The sequence below is a fragment of the Sarcophilus harrisii genome, chromosome 1 (genome assembly GCF_902635505.1).
Source record: "Sarcophilus harrisii chromosome 1, mSarHar1.11, whole genome shotgun sequence".
In the NCBI taxonomy this organism is placed as follows: domain Eukaryota; kingdom Metazoa; phylum Chordata; class Mammalia; order Dasyuromorphia; family Dasyuridae; genus Sarcophilus; species Sarcophilus harrisii.
In genome coordinates, this window is record NC_045426.1 from 338,420,138 (window position 1) to 338,438,767 (window position 18,630).

The window sequence follows — 18,630 nt, forward strand, 5'->3', positions numbered from 1 at the left end:
TTCATTTTTGAATAAAGGCTTAGAGAAGATATGAGAAGGTAGTAAATTTAAGAAATAAAGAAAAACAAGGAAAGTATCCATGAGGTAGTGAGGAATAATACACTTAGGATGTACAGTTCTTGTGATGAGTAGAATTTCAATCTAGAAGCAGGAGAGTTACACCTGACAGTCAAATTCAAAAAAGAAAAAAATCTTGATTCTTTAGTAATCAGGAAAGTTTTGAAAGCAAGATATAGGAAATGACAGCTAGCATTTATAGAGTGCTTTAAGATTTGCAGTGACATATGCATCTTACCTTTTGATCCTTACAATAACTCTGGAAGAAAAGTGCTATTACTATCCCACTTTTACAAATGATAATATGGACAATACAAATGACAAAGAGAGCTTAAATGACTTGCTAAAGGCCAAAGAGCTGATCAATATATGAGGCAGTATTCAAACTCCAGCATTCTTGATCCAAGCCTCACACTATCCACCAACAAAGTACATGCAGGCCCAAGTGCATCAATAACAAAGAACAAAGGAGAAAAGGAAAAAATGGATACTATAAAAGTGCTCCCAATGTTCTAAAGTAGGTTAAATGGCCAACAAAGGAATCTGTTTTGCTTAACTACACATTTTTGTTTCAGCAGTTTTCTTTTACTCTTTTTTCAATGAGGGAGAGGGGGGGGGAAAGAACTACTTGTTAAAAATGATCTAAGCATGACTCCTAGTTCTACTGCTTACTACCTACATTCCCTTGGGCAAGTCACTTCTCAGTCTCAGTTTGCTCAACTATAAAATACAAGAGGATCTCTAATAACATGAATGCTAACCCCAACAGCTTTTAGGTTGACAACAATAAAAATAGTAGGAAGCAGGGAATGAAAATATGAAGTGTTTGTCATAGGCTACTAAGTATTTTACAAATATTATTTCATTCACTCCTTACAAGAACCTTAGTGTCATTATTACACTTTACAGTTAGGAAACTGAGGGAAACAAGTTAAGTGACTTGCCCAGGAAAACACAAACTAGTTAAGTGTCTTAAGATACATTTGAACTCAGATCTTCCTAACTCCAGGCTCAGTGTTTTAGGTGCCTAGGATGCTAAGAATAAAACATTTTCTATTTTATAAATACTTTAAATCTCACTTCTCCACAGAGTTTACATTAAATTCAGTCCTGGGTTTCCACATCATGCTGAAGTATTCAATGAATATTTTAAGCAGACTAAAAATCTTACATCTGAATCAATTTTCACTTAGACAATTTATTTCATAAACAATACTTACAATCCTTTTTTTACTCTCTAAATTAAACGCAATATTATCATTCCTAGATTCTTTTTTCTACATAGACAAGATGTCTTTAAAAGAAATAGGAGGAACACCTAGATGGCACAGTAGGTAGAGCAGTGGCCCTGAAGTCAAGAAGATCTGAGTTCAAATACAGCCTCAGACAGGTAATACTTCCTAGCTGTGTGACCTTAGGCAGGACACTTAACCCCAAATGCCTCAGCAAAAAACAAAAAAATATGAAGTTTTCCATAAAATATTATGTAATGAATTTAAATACCTTAAAAGTTTCAAGCTAGGGAAAAAACTACTTAGATCTCTATACTTCAAGAATTCATAATTTCACTGGGGAAGAAGATAGCAAGTCTTCTATACTTTACTAAACAGTCTTCATGAGTTACAATCATAGAATAAATTCATCTTATACACACCAACCTTCTAGTGATAACATTCTTCAGCTAGCTAGATTAGTTCTAGGACCAACAGATGATAATCTGTTGCTAGTTCTATACCTGAAGTTTTCCCAATCTAATAGAATCTTTCAGAGTCATGCTCTACTGGTATAGCTTTTAAGAACTCCACATCATCATAATGAAGCAGCAGAATGAGCATTTGAGCTAAATTTCAGGAAAATATGACCAAGTGAGCAATAATAGAAATAGTGGCAAGCATGAGAAAAGTAGACAATATAAAAATTTTTTTTTCCACTGGTTCAAAATAGGGAGAAATAGGTAGTAATTAAAACTAAATAGAACTTTCTAGAATTAGCTGAAACACTAGTTTCTGTTCGGAAACTATCTGGCTGTACAATTTAGGGAAATAAGTCACTTAACCTTAAAGCAAAAGATTATGAAGCCTCTGGAGTCAATCTCAGAATTAAAAAAACAAAACAAAACAAAGGAAACCAATTATATGAAAAACAATATTAAAAAAAAAACACAAACTCAAGTTTAGAACACTCAGCTTAGAAGCAGTATAGTAGTGTAGAAATAACATTAAACAGAATTAAAGTGATTCAGGTTCACATCCTGGCTCTGCCACTTATTCAGCACATAAACAAACATGGCTCTCAGCAACCTGAGATTGTGTTTCCCGATTTGTAAAATAGGGCTATTAATACTTCTACTACGTACCTTATAGGGATAATGGGAGGATCAAATAAGAAAATATGTAAAGCACCTTATAAAATACAAATTAGATCATTATTAATCCTTTGAGCATTGGTCTTCTTAAATGAAAGGATTTGGTTAGGTAATTTCTAAAATCACTTTCTAGATCTAAAATTCTTCATCTTCAGGCTATCTATCAATCAACATTTACTAAGCATCTACACTGTGTCAAACACTGTGCTAAATACTGAGGATACAAAGAAAGGCAAAAGACAGTCCCACAGGATGGAGCTTTGAACATCAAGAGATAGAATTTCATAGGTAAAATTAAAATTTTATTATTATTTATGGAGTTTCCTTGATCTGAATTACAATATACCATTTTTCATATAAAACTTTAAAAAATAGTTTGGTGTCATGATGAATAAGCAAAGGAATCATGACAGATAAAAACATGCAACTAAGATCTGAATAATGTGTCCCTAAATCACACATACCACTATTTCCTTCATTATTAACTGCCCTTTGAACTTGCCTTCAAAACAACTGTTATATGCATTGAGTTTGCCACCTGTTATCAGAGAAACAAAGCATTTGTGTCTTCAACCCTTACACCTGCTAAGAAAAACATTTCCTTGTTAAGTGTTAAGTTCAAGGAGTGTTTTATCCTGTCATAGACCTGGAATATAACATTTATGGTTTAGAGTTAGTTTGTTCTACAGATATAGTTTCTTCCACAATATTAGGAAATGGAGAAAGTAATTCAGTTAGATAATGGCAATTGCTTGGCATAGAAGATAGAGCACTGGATTTAGAGTCCAGAGAACTTGAGTTCAAATCCTTACTAGTTGATTAATCTTGAATAAGCCATTTCCCCCTTCTTTAGCCTTAATTGACTTATCTATAAATAAAATGAATCCTCTGGAATTCAAAGTTTTAACAAATGTTAAAAACTGTTTTACATGTAACTGGAAAAAAAATAAAATATTAAATATTTAAAATACTTAAACTACCTATATAAGAGATGGCACTCTGGTAGGAGTTAAATAGAATATTTTGGGAAGTGATCTAAAAATAAAAGATAACAATATTTTTTTTAATAAAGCCAAATAGTACCAGAGCAAGACTAGAATCTAGGTCAAAAAAAAAAATCTATCTTATAATATACAGGGATTTTGTGAGTTGCAAATGAGATAAGTATATATAAAACATTTTATATATCTTAAAGCATTCCATAAAAGCAAGTTATTAGCAATAATAATAAGCACACAACTTAGAAAGGGCAGAAAAAAGAATGATTCTTTTGAACTAAACTAAATTTCTCAAAACTGCTCTCTACTAATTATTCTATACTACTCTCCTCCCTAATTAAAAAAAAAAAAAAAAAAAGGCTGATAGGAGTACACAGGAATTAAGAGGGGGAGAAAGGATCATATGAAAGAAAATACATGACCAATTTCCCAGGATCTTTTCCTTCTCTCTAGTGCTTTTCCTAGGAAAGTCTAAAGTCACTGACATTCCAATACTGGTGGTCCTACATATAAGTGTAAGAATACAAATCAAAGACTTAAAGTCACATCTTTCTACCTCTTTTTATTCCTTCTATATCCATATCTGTAAACACTCCTGAAATTCTCAACTCCGTACAGATCAAATATACAACAACTCTAAGGCTAATGATAAAACATTATATAGCAGAGTATAAAAGACTGTTGGAGAATCAAAAAACAGAAACCAAAAACGTACCAGGGAGTACAAGATAAATTACCAAAAAGGGGAATAAAAATAGATCTTAGAAACACATTTTACAAAAAAAAAAAAAAAATCAGGCCCCCAAAAGATGTTAATTCACCCAAATTCATAAAACTAGTAAGAGGCCAAAAAAATGCTAGACTTCACCCAAGTCTCCAACCTTCCTGGTACAGTGTTCCTGAAGATTCAAGCCATTCCTTGACTTCCAAAACTCCCTTCCATATTAGCCACACTGGTTTCATTTAGGGCTTCATCCTTATTAAAGACTATTCTGCTGCTAAAGTCTCAGAACTCCTCTTTTCCACCTCACCTACTAGATAGGCTAAGTGATCCAAAACCTGTAAAAAGCCTAGTACTGGATGTTAGGAATCCTGGGTTTAATCCAAAGCCAGCCACCAATTTACTGTGTGTGTGAACAAACTACCATCCCTTCCTTCTGAGTCCCAAAATAAGATAAAAGAATAAGTACACGAGGAAGTAGCTTGATGCAATATTCACCTGTGCCTATTTCTTATTATAAAACTTTCTGCAAATCACCAGTACTCTTACATATTTCATGGAATAGGAATACATTGCTAAAATGTGATTTTATGATAAAAATAAAAATTCTTCCTACATCTCTAATTTCAGCCTTGATTAAAAAAAAAAAAAGACACTTTTTTTTCTTCAATGAGAAGCAAAACACACACACACACACCTTTCAGGATATTATCTCTTAAATAAGATGCACACAATAGCCTTGGTTCCAACCAGCTGACTCCTAAGGTCACAAAGTTCAGCCATCTGCCCCAAATAAATCTGCTGGTTTTCCTAAATTAAAATTTCATTCCTCTCCCACCAACTCCATTTTCTTGAAAATCAATTCTTTTCAAAGTAATCATCACCAACATTGGTAACAATTCTTTAACTAAATTGCTCTGAGCTTTAAAACAGACCAGCAGATATACCACTTCTTCCCACCTAATTCAATTATCTAATTTTATTTTTATTTTTCCTACCTTCAGTTCCTCTGCACCCTCTTTTGGACATTTATACTCAAAAGACATCTAAATTTGTAAACATGATACTACCTTGCATCTATACAGCTCTTGGCCTCTTTCAAAGCACTTTCACAACATTCAATTCCTGATTCTAATTCATTTGAAAAATGCCCAATTTCTTTACATGTTTTCAAGTGAAATTGAGAGATAGTAGTGTAACAAAATACAATTAGTTCATTTATACAATGCCTACAAAGTCTTTTCCTACTAGAATGACAGATTTATAAGGGCAGATATGTTTTAATTAACTGCTAAAGTTTGGCCAATGTTATGCACTGTTTAATACTTGATGAGTTGCATTAAACTCTGAGGCAAGAAATACCCTATGAGGTATAATACAAAGATTATTCAGTATAGCTGGGGAAACAGAACTGGCAGAAACTCAACTCCATGCCTTCTGAATTAAAGTCCAATGCTCTATCCACTACCTTGTTTCCCTAAACTGTCACTGTTTATTCCGAAAACAATATACTTTTATTACAATATTGCCACTTGTGTTTGGGAAAATTTATAAAGGGAAACATTTCACCAACTCCCAGCAAGTTCACTTCCTTTTCTCCCTCAATGTAGACTCTTGTCTTCTATTTTATTACTTGCTTAGATTTTTTGAATTGGCATATTTCTGCAATCTTGGAAGAAACTATTAAATTACATCTTGTAAAATTACTAACACTATAAGAAGGAATGTTTTCCCAGACACATAATATTCCCTCTTCCCACACTGTGTGAAAGTTCAGTGGAAATTGCTATCATTTTTCTCCTTTTTGATTAAATGCTCACTTAAAAGGCAATTTTGCACCTTTACATATTATTCTTGGCACACCGCCATCTAAATTTTCAAGTGTCCACGCCTTTTCCCTTTCACCAATTTTCTTTTTTTTAGGAAGGATTAATCTGGATGAAGTCAAGATCTCAAAAAAATTAATCTTAGGGAAAAAACCCACTTCAAAAACTCAATAGTTTTTCATACTGTGACACACTATGGGGGGTTGGAGGAGCGAATTAACTCAAAACAGATTTTGCAACCTGTCTAAAAATTATTACATCACCCATTTCACAATCACATCCAATAGAGTATAAATCCTTAAACCTAAGAATATATTTTAAGAATTAAAAATAAGCACCAAGCATTGAAAATGCAAAAAATAGGAACTAAATTTAAAGCTTTATTTTTATTGAAAAAGGTTCAGGGGAAAATTTTTTTTTAATGTCTTCTATTTTTTTCTTATCTGTCACCCTCAGTTTCCCTACTCATGACTTTACTAAAGTTACTTTCAGCCCCCCTACCAAAACTCAACTGAGCCACTACAAATGCTTTCCCACAAAACCAACCAGTATCCCCAGAGGACCAGGCAACAAGATGGAAAGAGTATTTCAATCCCTTGTTGTAATGGGACACGATATGGAAAGAACTTCCCAACCACTACCTTCATCAGGAATTGGAAATCAGCATCAAGTTTGTAAACTTTCCCCTCTCAAAAAATAAAAATAATGGAACCCATGTGCTATTTATCTTCAGCACAACATTCAAAATCATAAGAAAAATATGGGGAAAATATTCAAGGTGAAAATAACCAAAATGGAAAACTTGAAATGCTGCAACTTCAAAATGAAAAGATGGAATGTTTACGTAAAAGCTGCTTCACAAGCAAATAAGTACTTCCTAAGCACCTAATAATCAAGATAAATTACATCTGGGTTATTCCTTGATGGAAAACAATATCCAAACTGCTCAACACTGTCTCCCCCAAAGATTTCCCATCACCCCTGGCATCTGTCAAACTGATCAGCCAGCGTGGTCTGCTCCTGAAAAGGCCTACTTCCCCTTGGATGTCAACAGATCCTTCACAGGCAGTTATTTCGAGTCCACAAGTGTAGTACTCACGCCCCGCCCCCATCATTTCCAGTCCTCTTGCAGCCTTTTGATCCCCCTTCTCTCCAGTTTTTCTGCCGGTGTCTATCTTTCCGCAGTCCCGGATAGTACCTCCCTCCACACTTGCCCACAGGGCCCCCCATCAGCTTCTAATCTATGCCACAGGCTCCCTGAGTTCAGCAGAGATCAACCCTACCCAAGCACCCCGAGGGCCGAGGGTGGCGGATCCTACTGACAGCTTGCGAGTCCGGGTGATGCTAAAATCCGACTTATGAAACTAGGGGGTGTGACTCGGGGGTCACCCCAACACCCACTGCAGTTCAACCAAACGCATGGGAGCCCCCGGCTTCACTTTATTGGGAGCCAAAACTCTCTAGTAAGTCGGCTCCCCCCCCCCCGCTCACGTCCCCAAGGGAGATCGGGTATCGCCCCCCCCCCCCATTCACTCACACACTCTCTCTCACACACACACACACACACACACACACACACACACGTGAGAGCCCGGCGCGAGCTCTTCTCGTTCCCCTTACCTGTCAGGCCTATGACGCCCAAGAAATCCCCAGCCCAACCCTAAGAGATACCACCGGCGCCGCCGCCCCCTCCCGGCCCGGCCCGGGCCCGCAGCGTTCGTTCCGCCGCTGCCGGGGAAGCCAGGGCCAGGCCCAACGCAGGAGGTAGAGAAGGCTCCCCGAGGTAACGGGTCGGGCCGCCCGCCGGGCCTCCAAACCTGACCCTCCCCCCAACCTCCGCCTCCTTCCCCCCCACCCCCGGTACTCACGATCTGGCTCGTGGTTCTGGCCATGAGCCCCGGCTCGGGCTCGGGCGCCTTCCCCCCTCCCCCCCGCGCGCGCAGCTCGCGGCCTCAGAGTCTTCCTCCCCGCGGTGGAGCCACAGCAATGGCCGCCCTCATCCTGCGGGCGCCCGCACTGCCAACCCCCGCCCCCCCACAACACACACACACATACACACACGCGCACGCACACACACATACACACACACACTCTCTCTCTCTCTCTCTCTCTCCCCCGCTCGTTCTCTTGCTCTCTTTCTCTCTCCCTGTCACCACCCACCCCCCGCTCCCGCCACTCCGCCGACGCTGCCGCCGCCACCCGTCGGTAGGGAGGTACTTCCGGCGTTGGGAAGCCGACGCGCACCAATTATTGGGCGCACCGCCTGTCGCTCGGACCAAGACCCGGGCTAACCCCCTTCCCCTCGGACCGCCGCAAATTGGCCTTCCCCTCTCCCCCCCCCCCCTCCATCCCTCCCGTTGGAGCTGCATTTCCGGGTTTGCTTGGCTGGTGTCGAGCGGGCGGCCGACGGTTGTACTGCCCTAGGCCGGCTGAGTGGCTGGGCCTCAGACTCCTCCTCCTTCTCCTCCTCCGGCTCACCTGGGCCCTGGGGATGCGCTGAAGTTGACTGGACCCATACCACACGTAGGCCGCTCTCCTGAGCCCGGTTCCTCTCTGCTTTCGGGACAGTCAGTCCCCGTCTTCTCGAAGGAGGAAGCCTGTGGCTCCAGTTCAAGTTCCCGCGCTGCCCCAAGAGCCCGGTGACCTTGGGCAAATCGGGTCCCCTACTCGGGGTGTATCAGTTTTCCCCTCTGGAAAGTGGGGCTGCACTCAATGATTTCTATGGCCCGTTCCAGTTCTCCGAATCTGTCACCACTAAGCCTCATTTGTCAAATGGCGATAACGACCATCCTTAGACCTGAACTCCCCGTCATTAGGGGAAAGAACACACTATTTGGAGTCGGAAGAACAGGGTCTGAATCCTGCCCTGTCCCCTAGGATCCTAAGCCGCTCCTTGCAGCGCTCTGAGTCTGGGAACTAGCGCGTGGGACCAGAATCCCGGCGCCCTTCCAAATTTTCCGATACTCTGGGAGTTGTTACCATAGGCGATCCAAAGCCCTGCCCTGCCTGCTTCCCAGGCATCTTCCTTTGAACGATTCCACGCACCTGTGTGCAGAGCACGGCCAACCGCTCTGGAGGGGAAGACACACATAGCCCGGACCGGTCACTGCTCTAGTGGAGCTAGCTCACAGTCCTGTCAGCAGTGAGACGTGTAAACAACTGTCACAAGGCAGGATGTGTTAAGTGCACTGGAAAGATCAAACAGTTTTTCGATGCATACTTCCATTTCCTGTCTCACTTCTGGGTTGCCATTTCTCCCAGCTTCCCTTCCCTGCCCTGACTTTGTGATCATGTCTGTAACTCTACTTACCATTTTGCAAACTAGTAAGCATCCCCCTATTATCTACCGACCTCGCTTTTCATCTCCTGCACTACTTTGCAGGGAGAGAAACTCGAGTGGGAGGGGAGACATTTTGGAATTTTCCCATCCTCCACAGTTGATGTGGCACTGAATTTTGTGATATTTTCCCTAGTGTTTATAAACGCTGGAAAAAATATTGAATTATTTTTATTGAATCCTCATTTCCCCCCCTCAATCAGCCTTGTTTTGGTTTGATTTTTGTTGTTTAGTTTTGGGTAGTTTTTCTGCTTGATTTATTTGGGGGTTTGGGTGGAGAAAAGAAACTGGACAACAGGTGGAGACATTCTGGCATTATGAAAGAGAAAAGATAAATATTCAAAGACTTTTAAGAATTCTCTTTTTTGCTAGTCTTACTAGGCGACTTCTTGCCATTTGGAATATTCCTCATTACACACACACACACACACACACTCTTTTAAACTGTAAAGTACTGTTTACAAGGGAAAGATTTTGATTATTACATTATATTAAGAGCAGTGAAAGGAACTCGAGTTCATCTAGTTCACATCTAGTTCACACACTCATTTCACAGATGCAGAAACTGAGGCTCAGAGAGGCTGAATGTCTTGGTCAAAGTGCACAAGAAGTACACCAGAACTTAAAACTCAGGTCCTATGACTTCAAGTTCAGTCATTACACTATGAGGAAAAAAACAGAAACACCAGTTTTTTAATCTGAATTCAAATCCCACCCCGATACTATCTGTGCATATTTGGACCTCCCTGGGCCGCCTCAGTTTCTTCATCTGTAAAGTGAGGAATTTGCAGTAGATGTCTTCTGAAAGAATTCTGTCAGTTCTACAATTAAATGATCCTATACAGAAGTGAGACATAGTCTTGGCGCTTAAAAAAAAACTTCCAGTCTAACAGTGGGAATAAAATGAAAAGAATTAGCTAAATGGACTAATTCCAATGAGAGAAGTATGAACAAAATTCTTGTTTGTTGATAGGAGATCTGAGTACTATTCTTTGCTCTATTGTTTACTCTGTGGGCTTCTCTGGATGTCTCAATTTCATCTCCCCAAACAGAAATGATATTAGCAATACTAGTATTAAAAACTAATTTCATCAACCCTTGAAAGTCTTTTCAAGGTATTGTGATTCTTATCTGTGTCCTTCCACAAGTCTTCCACAAGGAAGATTTTCTTCTTCCAACATTTGGGGGCTGTCTTCTAGGTATTTTAACATTCTAAAAATACCAGTGCAGTTAGTGATATTTCTCCCTTTTCACTAAATGACTTGCCCACCTCTTTTTCTACCCCAATTATTCTTTTGGACTATCCAATTACTAATGACAATTCTAGACACATGGTTTACATTGCCACATATACAACAATTTTCCACATAATTAAACAAAAGTCCTTATTGACTTTTTTGAAATTAGTCTTTGATATTGGCTTTTACATATCAGATTTTTTTTATAGAGTTCAGGTTTGTTTGCAACAAAAATCTGAGAATCTGACAGTTCATCGAATATTCATTTTTTTCATTCAGTGTTATACTTAATTTTGCTAGATAAAATATTTTTGGTCTCAACCCTAGTTCTTTTGATTATATAAACTATTCCAGGACCTGCAGTCTTTTATTGTAGCTGATGATAGGTCTAGTGTGATTCTAATTGTATCTCTAACATACTTAAATTGATTTTTTCTCTTTGATATGCAAGTTTCATAATTTAGCAATGATGTTCCTGTATGTTTTCCTTGTAGGATCTCTTTCAGGTGGTGATCGGTGGATTTTTTTCTATTTCTACTTTTCCTTTTCTATCACTACAAAGACAATTCTCTTTAATTATTTCTTGTATTATCGTATCAAGGATTTTTTTTTTTTTGGTTATAGCTTTCAGATAATTCAGTTATTCTTATATTCTCTTGATCTATTCTCCAGAGCTGTTATGTTTCTTATTTCTTATTTTTTCTTTACATTTTATTATTTCTTAGTCTTATAACTTCAGTGGCTTCCCCTTGCTCAGTTCTGATTTCAGAGTCATTTTCTTCCTTTAAGATCTGCATCTTCTTTTTTAATTGACTTTCTTTTCATAATCTTGTTTTTCTTAGAATTTTTTTTAGCTTTTCCTCAGTCTATTTCATTTGATTTTTAAAGTTCTTCCATGAATTTTTAAAGAGAGGTAACCATTTAACACTACTCTCTAGGGTAGAATAGGCTTTTTTTAATTTCAGTATCCTCCTCTGAAGATGAACCCCAATCTTCTACCATAATAACTATATAAAGTTGGGTTCTTTCTCCTTTGCCTGATCTCTCTATCTCTCTCTGTCTCCCTTTCTCTTCTTCTCCAACATCCTGTCTTTGTCTCTCTGCCTTTAGCTCTGTCTGTCTCTTGTCTGTCTCTGTCTATCTGTATCTGTGTCTCTCTGTGTATCTTTCTCTTTATGTTTCTTAAATAAGAGCTTTTGTAGTCACTTGTACACATTAGGTAAAGGAGATAGTGAGTCTGGCTTCAAGTTCTTTCAGTTCTCCAATCTTGTTTGGACCCCAAAACCAAGAACTCCACTTTCCTATAAGTGCCCACAACTAGCAATATCCCTGTCCCATTGCTTCTGTTCTCAGGGAGTGAGTGCTGGTTCCTTCTCAACCAGTGCCAGGTCTCAACAGCACAGCTGTACCTGACATTTCTCAAATCCTCTATTGACTCCCCACCTTGTCTGAGAAGTGAAAGCTCCTGTGATTGGGGCTGAGACTAGTTCCAAATTCAGATAGTCAGGAGCTCCTCTCTTGTTTCCGCAGAAAACACCTGCCAAACCAAAAGATTGGGGTCTTTCTTCCAACTTTCTGTTGTTCCAAGGAGACCACTATTCTACTCCTACTTTTATTTTTCACTGGTATACTTTCTCCCTGAGTCACAATTTTGTTTTGTTTGTGGGGAAACTCTGGAGAACTTGACATTTTCTGACCTACCCCACCATCTTCCCAGAATTGTGTTCCGACCTCTTTTTCTGATCAATTATCTATTAAGCTATTTAAAGCAACTTTATGCATACAATTATATGTTCCCTTTTATTTATGCCCAATATATATCCATTGCCTTTTGAATTATGGGCAATTTTGATTCTTCAGTGATTATTGTATCCCTTAATTTGCCACCACATAGCATCATTAAAATATTGCTATTATAATTTTTTTTAATATCAGGAAGAAATTTGGGTCATTGAAAACAGAAAAATTTCTCAATTATAATCCAGCCTACTGTCTATCGTCTAATCAATTCTGCATCCAGCTCATTGCCTTCAGTTTCTGTCTGAAATAAATATACTGGTGGACCAGTTGTATGAGAGCTGTCATAAAATTGCATATTATTAGACAATAGATATTCTGTATCTCTAGTTTTTCTTCTGTAAAAATAGGGTTCTTTTGAGTACTTATGTATCTCCTGTAGAAGATTCTGCAACATCTTGGGGTTTAATACAGTTGATACGTCATCCAAAAATAGAAATATCTGGAGGACTTCACCATTAAAAGGGAATCCTCTTTCATTTGGATGTTGTGCTAGACCTCCTCAATAATATTCAGTCAGTTGCCAGTCTTATTGATTCTGTGTCTCTAACATCTCTACTTGTATTGGGAAAGGGAGTTTCCTTATCTGGAAATCCCCCATGTCAATGAAATCTAGGTGGAGTCCTTATAACTATCCCTATTTCTGATAATTTTATGACATTCTTAATCATTCGGTACGCTTAGAAATATCTTTTTTTGTTATTTTGTTTTCTTTTGTTTTAGAAATATCTTGAAATTTGATGTCCCAAGTTGTGTCATCTCCAACATGGAACTCCTTGGTATAGTTGGTCTTATCCAACTGATCTTTTAATTTTTAAAGGCCATTTCTGATTCCTCAAGCATTTTGTTGGGTACTATGATGTTAAAGAGTCCAAATATAGTAGTTCAATTCTGTGACCTTTAAAAAGTATTTATGGCACCCTCTCTGGACTACCTAGCTAAGAACCATAGGTTTGTAAGTTGGAGTTTTAGAAGAGTGACTATGTCTACAATATTAAAATCATGAAGCCTCATCAAGTAAGCTTACCTTCAGTCATCCAATAGACATAACTGGCTTGAAGCAAAAATATTTGCTAAGGATAGCAGAAACAGCAGCTACAAAATATTCCCAGTCCAGGAGATCACTCTCCTATAAAGAGAGTCTGTGGAAAGAATAGGCACAGACTATATTGGTAGTGAGAAATACACATAGGGAACAAAAGTGGTCAAGGCAACCCCAGCCTCTAGACTATGCAGAGTTCCACTATCCTTGCTCTTCCAGTGGTATCTTCATGTTGCTCCCTGACAGTACAATGTCTTTTGGGCCAGCTGCCCAACTTGCATTGCTGAGTTTTTTCCTTCTCACAGTTCAGCTCTCTACTCCAGGGTTAACTTCTTGAATCTATAAACTGCTTTTTTCTCTTCTACATACTTTTGTCTTTTATCCTTTGTGTCAATCTCTAGAGAGCATATCCTGTTGTTGTTTTAAAGGTCACCCAAGATATAGTCTATCTTTGTCCATCAAGTCACTATTTCCTAATTCCATCAAATAGAACTTCATACTTAATGAAGGAATAACAAAATGGGGTTTATGAAGTGTTCATGGAGAAATCTCTATATGAGGGCTTGCTGAGCTCTTTTCTGGGCTACTCACCCACCTTTGGTGGCCACCTAGCATTTAATTCTCATCTGTGGTTCCAAAAAGCTGTAACATGTGCACCAGTCACACCTCAGTGAAACCTTCTTGGCCGACAGGCTAACCTAGGTAGAGAGTAACCAACAGGCTTCTAAATCACTTATTGTTGGTTTAGGGGAATTTCTAATCCAAACATATAAAGACTTCCCCAACAGAATGGACAGGTGAAAACAATTTGTTCCAGTGCCCATTAAGGTAACTGAAGCAAGCACTGTGGAGTGCATAGAGTTTGATCAAACATGGACGAGACTAAGGTCATCCACTGCTCCTGGGCTATTGCCAGTTATCTTGCTATTAGACTGCAGTGACTCTGAAGAGGGAGTGAGGTTGACAACTGTTCAACTCTGCCCCACTTAAATCCAGTTAACATGTGAACCAAGACATCATCACAAGATGTCATTGGTCTTCTTCAATAAAGATGAAAGACAGATAACATAAGACACACCAAGCTTAATGAATTAATACCTCCCTTGTGATCAATCCCTTCTTTCTATGGCTACATCCACTAAATTGGCAGGCAGGAAGGAGGGGAATAAGAATCAACTGATCAGGGACCAACTTCCTCACACATATTTACTATGTGTCAAGACATTATTAGGTAATATCAATAAGAAAGACAAAAATAAAAGAGTCCAGTATTAATAATAAAGATAAAAATAAAAGAGTCCTTCCCTTAATGAGCTTACTTTCTACATAGAGCAAACAATTTCAGAGGCTGGAGAACAAACTGAGAATCAGCAGTTTCTCAGGATCATCTCCTATAGGAGATGGGAATTTAGTCTATATCTACTAAAAGAAGTCAGAAGTTCCCAGGAAGGGAAATGAGAGAGAAGATCCTACATATGAGGGAATCTTTCACAAAGATATGGACACAGGAAATAGAATGAAAAGTACATGAGATGGAAATAACTAGAAAGGTATGTTGGAACCAGCATGAGAAGGATTTTATATGCCAGATTTTATGTTTTATTGTAGACTTTGAAGCTATTGAAGCAGGAAAGTGACAAAGTCAGACCTCCACTGTCACTGATGAAGTAGTTAGTTTATTATAGAAATGTTGACGTTTTTTCCATTTTTCATTGATCATTGTCATCCTATCTTCTTGTTCTCAAATGTTCTAGTGACAGAATGGCTTAACTGTTTCTAAGTTTTCACAAATATATCTCTCTCACTTCTCATAAAACACTTTTTAGTATTTTATGAAATGGTTTTGTTCATCATTTTCTACCATCCTTTTCTATAAAATTGTACAAATTAATCTATATTAAAATTGAGAATTGGCTCCCACATGCCTCTGTTTGGCAAGAAGACTTCCCACTTTTCCTAAAGCTTAAAGGGAGGGGTTTCCCTTGCTCAAAAATCATATGTTTAATCTTGTTTTGGTTTTTTGTTTTGGTTTGTTTTGTTTTTGCTGAGGCAATTGGGGTTAAATGACTTGCCCAATGTCACACAACTACGAAATGTTAAGTGTCTGAGGTCACATTTGAACTCAGGTCCTCCTGACTTCAGGGCTGGTACTCTATCCACTGTACCACCTAGCTGCCCCCCCCCCCCAACCCTGCACCACATGTCTAATCTTAATCAATTCAATAAGCACTTATTAAGAACTTACATTGTGTAGAATCCCATAAAAAAAAATGAAGATTGGTAAATATATGAACTGATGCAAAGTGAAGAAATAAGAATCAAGAAAACCACATACACAATGAGTAAACCATTGTTGTATATATAAAGAATATTTTTTGAAACCTTAAATGCTTTATAATTATAATATACAAACCTGATCCTGAAGAATTAAGAAGAAAATTGATCTCTCTCACTTCTTTGCAGAAATGGGAGATTACAAATATAAGATATCACATATATGGGCAGATTTGGTTGGTATTTCAATTAGTTTAGCTGAACTCATTTTCCCCCTCTTTTTATTCTTTATTCCAAGGGTTGGCTCTTTGATTAGAGGGGAAGAGAGTGATATATTTAGAAGTGAATATTTTTAAAAGTGATATAAAAAAGCAATATTTTTTTTAAAAGAGTCAACCATATGCAAGGCTAGGTCCTAAGGATATTTAAAAAAAAAAAAAAAAAAAAAAAAAAAAGACAAAAAACCAGGATCTGCCCTCAACAAACTTTCAGTCTACCATAGCCCAGACCTAGAAAGAACATAGGAAGGACTCTCACCAATCTAAGGAGTTCAGTCCCCTTAGACTCTTGATTTGGCTAAAGAATATTTTATCTCGAGGCTCCTAACAACCCTGAAGCTTTTGGAAACAATTGTCTCAATTGAAGACATTCCTTGTCACCTAAAAATGATATATGCTCTTATTCTCTGCCTTTGCACGTACAGTTCCATATTCCTAAAATATTCTCTCTCTCCAAACTTACCTGTTAAATTCGTATCTATTCATTAAATTCTAATTCAAATGCAGCCTCTTCCATAAAGTTTATTTGAATTCCGCCTCCAGAAACTTTTTCCCTTCAGAATTCATACAGTATTTTGTATTATTCCTCTTTAATGAACTTATCATTTCATATTGCATTATTATAGTTATCTATGCTATGCACTATTGTCCTACTAGAAAGTAAACTCCATGCAACCATCAACCATATTTGATCCAAATTTTATATCTCCTCTGACTCCTACTTAACTGTTTATTAAACGGTTAACATATGGAAAGAGAGTAACTATTCCATAGTGTTCATTGTTATTGAAGGGTTATGGCATATTCTACTGCTGTTACTAATCAAGGCTTTCTTAGTGGGTGAAATCATTGGAGAAAAAGGGAAGGAAGAAGAGAAACTGCCATGTTATTTGAGCTTGCTCTGTACCATCTACCCAGCCAGAGAAGGTATAGGAACCAACTAAAACTATGACTGCCTAGATGCTGACTCACACATCACCAATAGTAATGATGGAAAGAACAAAATGAATTGGGCTCTTCCTCCTATAGTAAATTTCAGTTTGTAGGAATGTCTTATATACCCCATAATGATTTCGTAATTCATAGGCTTTTAAGCTGAAAGAACTCATATATTCTCACCCTAATATTTCCCACATTTCAGAGGCCTCATTAATGCAAAATTCCTGCATTCAGCTCTAGAACATCTAATTTATATAAAGCACCCTTTTGTTTTATCTATCCCTTGCTCATTGGCTGTCAATGTGTATGAAGAGAGACATGCAAAAATGATCAGTTACCAGACAATAAAAGAAAGGTACCCTAAATAAAGTCAAAGATTTAGAGACTGAATCATGCCAGGCCATTGAAATAATAACTGAGGGTGCCTGGGTGGGATGATAAAAGGTTCTCCCAGCCAATGAATCCACTCCTTTGATCTCCAAGAGTTAAACAAAGAAACAAAAAGAAAATATAAAACCTCAAACCGAAAAGTCTTGGATTCTAATATTATACAATGGGAGGAGCTGAATGCCAGTATCATGGGTTGCTGCATCTTCCCCTAATAATCATCTCTACTAGGTGGTATGAGTTGAATTTATAAGTTGGAAACTCTTTCGTAAATTCTACTCTCCCTTGCCCATTTGCAAAAAGAGAGGCCAGAGAAGAACTAAAGAAACCTAATTATTCTTTTCTGGAGTTCCCTAACTTTGGGGAATTTGAGGGGAAAAGGAGATATCTATATGCTCCTTAGATCTAAAAGAGCAGGCATAGTCTCAAGGGAACTGTTTTATTATCAATAAATAATCGTTCATTAAATATTTATTATGTGCCAGGTACTAAGCTAAGTGTTGAAGATAGAAAAAGGAACCAAAGACAATCTCTGCTTTCAAGGACCTTACAATCTAATGAGGGAGACAGTATGCAAACAAATATATAAAAACAATCTATCTACAAATAAACAGGAAAAATTTTTAAAAGAAAAGGTTCTAGGATTACGAAAGATTAGGACACTTTTCCTGTAGATGATAGGATTCTGTATCCTACCTTAAAAGTTGGGACTTAAAAGAAACCAGGTAAGTCAGTAGTTGGAGCAGAGAAAAGATTCTATTCCAAGAATGGGGGATAGTCAGAGAAAATGCTTAGTCAAGAGATGGAGTGTCTTATTTGTGGGATAGTCAGGAGGCCAGTGTCACCAGCAGAAAGAGGTTGTGTTGGACAGTAAAGTGTGAGTGGAAAGGAAAGAAGGAGCTGAGTTATGAAGGGCTTTGAATGCCAAACAGAGCATTTTCTATTTGAACTTAGAAGTGATAGGGAGCTACTTGAGTTTATTGTATACTGTTGGGGAATTAGGGTAGGGCAGAGACATGATCAGAACTGCACTTTAGGAAAATCACTTTAATAACTAAATAGAGGATGTAGATTGAAGTGAAACATTTGAGTCAGGCTGACCTACTCAACAGACTATTGCAATAAGACATGTGGTCATGAAGGTCTTCACTTAAGTGGTGACTTTAGTGCACTGAAGTGTCAGAGGAGAGAAGGGAGGTATATTAAGGAGATGTTTCAAAGGGAAATCAATAGACCCTTACCAATAGCTTGGAAAGTGAGAGATAGCGAGGAATCCAAGATGACTCAAATTGAAAGCCTGAGTGACTGGAAAGATTGTGTTGTCATCTATAATAATAAATGGTAATTAGATTATCTACAGACACTAGGCAT

At 38.0% G+C, this 18,630-nt stretch overlaps 1 protein-coding gene across 5 annotated transcripts in view; it reads right to left on the bottom strand.

Annotated features, from left to right (window-relative positions):
- The window catches only part of PDPK1 (3-phosphoinositide dependent protein kinase 1), a 110,957-nt gene that overhangs the window by 90,842 nt on the left and 1,485 nt on the right, over nucleotides 1-18,630 (bottom strand). Inside the window, exon 2 of one of the 5 annotated variants that reach the window (XM_031945665.1) lies at nucleotides 13,367-13,481. The exons of 1 other annotated variant lie outside the window; for it this stretch is intronic. Coding sequence is in view for 1 of the 4 variants with exons in the window: in XM_031945664.1 (XP_031801524.1) it covers nucleotides 7,836-7,859 (24 nt within the window). In the remaining 3 variants the exon portion in view is untranslated. Of the gene's footprint in view, nucleotides 1-7,587; nucleotides 7,607-7,835; nucleotides 7,982-8,445; nucleotides 8,465-13,366; nucleotides 13,482-18,630 lie in introns of those variants that run through there. 3 more of the 5 variants (XM_031945668.1, XM_031945664.1, XM_031945666.1) reach the window with 3 other exon arrangements.